Below are 5,275 nucleotides of genomic sequence, written 5' to 3'. Positions count from 1 at the left end.
CAACAAACGAGATGACATGGCCATTCACCTGTGACCCATCTGGAAAGGGTTAACCCACTTGGTACCATTGCTCACAGTGCCACTATGCAGATTTACACACCCTTATCCTGGTGTTTTTTTTTAATTTGGCATTAACTATTAACAACAACAAAAACATCTCATGTAAGTTCTCCAGTCTGCAAACAATTCAGTACAGTACATCACATGCTACAAAATTAAGACATGAAATTACTGCATATTCCTGAAACCTAAAAATGGAGAACTAATACACTAGGAAACAATCCCTTCATGAACTAAGAACAATATAACTAATTCCTTATGTTGTTACTAATTAAACATATGTTCAAAAAGTTCTATATATATACAAGACCTACAAGTCCATTCATATATGGCAACTCATGCAAAAAATGTTTATTGAATGTTAACACCTGATAAAAGTTAAGTTTTAGTAGAATTCCATTACAGAATTTGTTTCAATGCTGAGAACTACCATAACTTGTATTATTTTAATAACGACTATCTGTAAAAAAAAAAAAAAAAAATAATAATGTATCATTCTATGATGCGGGTGGAAATATTTTCGTTCTGAAATTATTGTGTTCTAGTTTTATAAAAATTTTAAACTAGTGGTTTATAACATATTGCTGTATAAAACAAGAAAATGTAAAAATCAACTTGTACATTTTCTATACATTTTTAGGATTGTGGGTATTTTATTTGACGTAGTAAAGAAGTTTTAAACAAATTCTAATAAAAAGTAATATGGTGGAGGTCATATTCGAACCTTCAACTGACACAACCACACCAGCTTTTACTGGTTTAATAGCAGGGAGGGTAGAGATTTTCCTATATATACTTAATGGTGGAAGCTCCTGACCTTAGGGCCTAATTTCTCCTCAAAAAATACCATATAAGGAAAAGTAGTTTTCAGATTTGTATTCAGTGCATACAAATATGCCAGTGAAATATCATTCCAGGCATTTTTGGGTGTAAAAGTTGCTAAGGTATCCATGTTAGAGAAACAAAGGTGAAAATGGGTTTCATCATAGGCAGATGGCACCCATTTTCAGATTTGTTTCATCATGAATATATTGTCTCAATTACCAGTTGAAGAGAGTAACTAAATGCATACTTTCAAGTACATTTATTAAATGATTTTTTTTGCAGGAATTCATTACACTTTTTAAAGTAGTCATAATATGAATGTTACATTTATTACTTTGGTATCTCTACATGCAAGAGAGTTGAAGCAATCATGTGAAATTCAAGATCCAAATCAGCATAAAAATAATTTGTTTAGATATGTTATTATTACGAATATGATAGAGAGAGAAAAGCACACCTGTCTTGAAATACATGTACAGAACTTAATGCGATTCTGCATGTTACTGATTCACCTTATAATACAAAACACAAAATGATTCAGTTTTAAACAGGCAGTGATCAACAGTGTCAATATTTGGATCACAAACCTATACTCATTTGTCACAATACCCCAAAACACAATGAAATATAACAGACTCCTAAATGAAACAGTTTAATTAAATGTTTCTCCATCAAACATTAGAAGGAACATTTTAAACTCAAAATGTTTCATTAAAGAATGAAATACATTTGATAGATGCTGAATAAATCTTAAAGATCATAATAATTTGAAAACTACCTTGCATTCTAATTAAACACCAACGTACTTCTAAAAACATTTTTAAAACACTTCTTCAATCTCTCAGATGTCAAAAAGAACTCTTATTGGAATACCAAAAATAAAAATGTATTAAACATTATCTTTCCATACACATTTTACAATGACTCCCGAGACTAATAACACTAAAAAATGATGCAAAAACTGTATCACTGACTACAAAGCACTACTGTGTGAGTCAAAGATTCCAGGTTTAAGCCCTAGTCAAAGCAGTTTTCCCAAATATACTGATTTGTTACTTTAGTGCCCAGTTAGTGGTTGTTTCAACTTCAGGATCATTTAGACTTGAAAATCAAATCATATGTGTATATGCTTGTTTCTGTAGTTGGCCTAGTATACCATGTGTTTGAGAGATAATTTTGGTGGTCTGAGGATACTATGTTGTATGATGATGGCCTGGAGAAGCCATAATATGCTATTTGTTGTTGGGATGAGGATGCTATAGAATAAGCCTTGTATGAATGATTGTGTGTGTATTATGTAATGACCAAGATGAGAGATATCTGCTTGGGAATCCTGGTAGCTTAATTGGTAAAGCTGCATCATAAGATCCAAAGGTATTGAGTTTAAGTCCTCAGTTACAGCATGTTTCTTTGTGTCATATACCTTGTATTGATGCCTTGATTTGGTTTCCTTTGTTTTTTTTTTCTAGTCATGAAATAATGTCCTTAATAACCATAATGTTGAAATTTTCAACCATAATTTTTTCATTTAAAATTCCTGACAGAAGGTCCTGTTTTTCCCCATTTGGAACCTTTTACAGGGCGAATAACATTTTCTAATAAATGTAGTGTATCTACTGCACTCTTTCTTCTGTATTATTCAAGTATACAGCCATTTCAAGCTGTTATTTTGAAATGTTTAGCAGTAGGCTTGATGGATTTCAGTTCATTAAGTTTAATAAATTCCCTGAAACAAATGCCTCTAATTTGTTTCATTCTGTTGCCCATATCTTTATTAAGAATAGCACTGATAAAATGATCACATGCTAATGAAGTCATTATCTCTTGAGAAACTTCAGATACAACAAATGGGAGGAGTATTTTATACTTTAAGGAAACTTTCTTAGTTTCTACCTTACTATTCACTTAATTAATAAACTAGTTTCATAATGCTTCTTTTTAATGATTCATTTTGCAGTGATTGAAAACAGTAGTCAATAAATCAGAGTTCTATCTTTCACACAGGCCTGTCCAGTCTCTTGCAATTAGTTGGAGAACACATTCAGAACTAATCTCCAGCTGTACCTCTTAGAAAGATTTTAACATAAGAAAATTGAAATTTCCAGCTCGTCAATATTATTACAGGTAAACTACTACTAGAATATAATTGACTTAGAGCTATATCCTAAGATATAATAGCTCAAGAACAACAGAAAGGCAGTATTTTCAAAAATAAGTTATCATTACAAATGATATTTTTGTGCTACAAACCAATAAAATAATAGAACTATGCTGAGGTTGCTGTCTGACCCATAAAGGAGAGTGGGACTTTGACAGAAGAATGACTACAATTTGAACATTTTCACAGTTTAAGGTTTAATACCTTGATATTTCTTGCAAGTACAAGTTTTGAACAATTATTGTGTTCTGTCAGCCAAATTTGAAGTCTGTTAATATGATTTTTTCATGTAATAGAAAATGACTCTCTAATATTTAGTATCTTCTCATCCTATTATCAACAAAATAAAGCATGAAGAACCCAGACACCTTGATCCTATCACCATCCTCCTAATAATCTTGTAAACTATAAAAATATCACTTCTTACCATTTTATTTCAATAGAAAATACATTAAGAGATGTTAACATATCCCCATAGATTAACCCTACCTCTACCTGGATCATCCAAGTAGCCTTCTTTTGAACAATTTCCAATTAATCAATATCCTTTCTCAGATAAGGAGCCCAAAACTGTATAACAATACTTCACCAAGGTCACATTTTGAGAATATTTCTTCCACAATCCACAGCATATATACATTGTTATAAATATGTATAAATTTTAGTTTTACACAACTGTATCTGATGGCACAAACAATGTATTCTGATATTTTGTAAACCTGAAGAGAAGCATCTGTAACCCTTTAAGTTTAACCATGGTTCCTTGGATTTTTTTATCACTATAAATTGACAATTAGAATTTTTCTTGTCAGGTGGAGGAAGATTTGATTATCAATCAGTTAAAAAAATATTAATAAATGTCTTAATTTTTACTGAATATCCAGCATTGTTATTTATCTTGGGGCTAAGATATGTGAATGAATGTGGTATAGGAATAACAGTTTCTCAAAAAAGAAATTGAAATCCTAGATATATTTTTGCAAACTTCTATCAAGTTATTCAAAAAGGTCAGATTATTCATTAACTTTTAACACATTTTATCTCTGAAAAAAATCACTTATCCACAAATTTGTATGAAAGTGTCACCAGTTCAAGTTCAATTTGATGTTGTTGTTTTTTGCTCATTTTTCTTTTTAGTTATTCTCAATCTTATTTTTAATTTTATAAATATCATTGCAAGGCTTGTCTTCATTTTATTTCAGCTTCAGTAATTTATAACCTATAATTTTATATTACATTTACAATACATATATATTATACTAATTACTATGCTAGTATATATGTTATAATATAACCAAATACTTCCATGAATCTAGTTTCAACCAACCTTTTCATTATTTTCTACTAATACTTTATACGAACTTAACTTCATAACAAAAAGCCCACGAAGTAGTTCCCATGAAGTTTTACTTTTATATGCTATTTTTGTGTTTTCAAAGGTCAAATCTAGTGGGTCACGCTGCGGCGGCTCATTATTTTGAGCGGTCCCTACGCCTTTAGTTTCAGGAGAAACAACTGTAGATGAGGACTTCCACCTAATGTTGGAGTAAGGACTACCCAGATAAGTATTAAAGCACGTGCTGGAAACATAAAAACTTTTCAGACCTGTATACTTTGCCACTATTCTAGTAACCCCTAATGCCACCATATTATTAGTATTATACTAAAATACTTTTTAAATGTAAATATTATAACTTATAAGGGAAAGTTTCAATATATTGTGAAGTAATAACACGGTACCGGTTCCACCAATTAAAATGAACTCAAGTTTTCGTTGACAAAAAATACAACTACTATAGACACTCTTGAATGAGTGTTATTCCGCAAGGTGGAAGAAGAGAAACTTGTATAAATGATAATAAAGAATAAACTGACACGTTTAAATGAAAACGTTTTCATACTTTATTTTGTGCGACGTTTCGAGCAGAAGCCCTTTGTCAGGTAGTAAAACTGTGTTACAATGGAATTTGGCTATAGAAACTAATGCCTCGAACACCAAAAATACTTTTCAGTATTACAGAATTTTCTGAGAATTCGTATGTTTTTTTTTGTTGTTGTTTTGTTTGAAGTTAAGCACATCACAGTGGGCTATCTGTGTTCTGCCCACCATGGGTATCGAAACCTTGTTTCTAGCATTGTAAGTCCACAGACGTACCGCTGTGCAACTGGGAGGGGGGGGGGCAAAGTTCGTATGTAAATTTATATCTATTTCTAGAAATGAGTTTTTACAAT

At 31.2% G+C, this 5,275-nt stretch overlaps 1 protein-coding gene across 1 annotated transcript in view; it reads right to left on the bottom strand.

Moving 5' to 3' along the window:
- Positions 1-4,833, bottom strand: part of LOC106462358 (proline dehydrogenase 1, mitochondrial-like) — a 33,688-nt gene extending 28,855 nt beyond the window's left edge. Inside the window, exon 1 of the mRNA XM_013922276.2 lies at positions 4,371-4,833. Within this exon, the coding sequence (XP_013777730.2) occupies positions 4,371-4,691 (321 nt within the window). The 5' untranslated portion in view covers positions 4,692-4,833. The remainder of the gene's footprint in view (positions 1-4,370) is intronic.
- Positions 4,834-5,275: the final 442 nt, after the last annotated feature.

The sequence above is a fragment of the Limulus polyphemus genome, unplaced genomic scaffold (genome assembly GCF_000517525.1).
Source record: "Limulus polyphemus unplaced genomic scaffold, Limulus_polyphemus-2.1.2 Scaffold1150, whole genome shotgun sequence".
Classification (NCBI taxonomy): domain Eukaryota; kingdom Metazoa; phylum Arthropoda; class Merostomata; order Xiphosura; family Limulidae; genus Limulus; species Limulus polyphemus.
The sequence above is the reverse complement of the archived record's forward strand: the minus strand, read 5'-3'. Positions and strand labels throughout refer to the sequence as shown.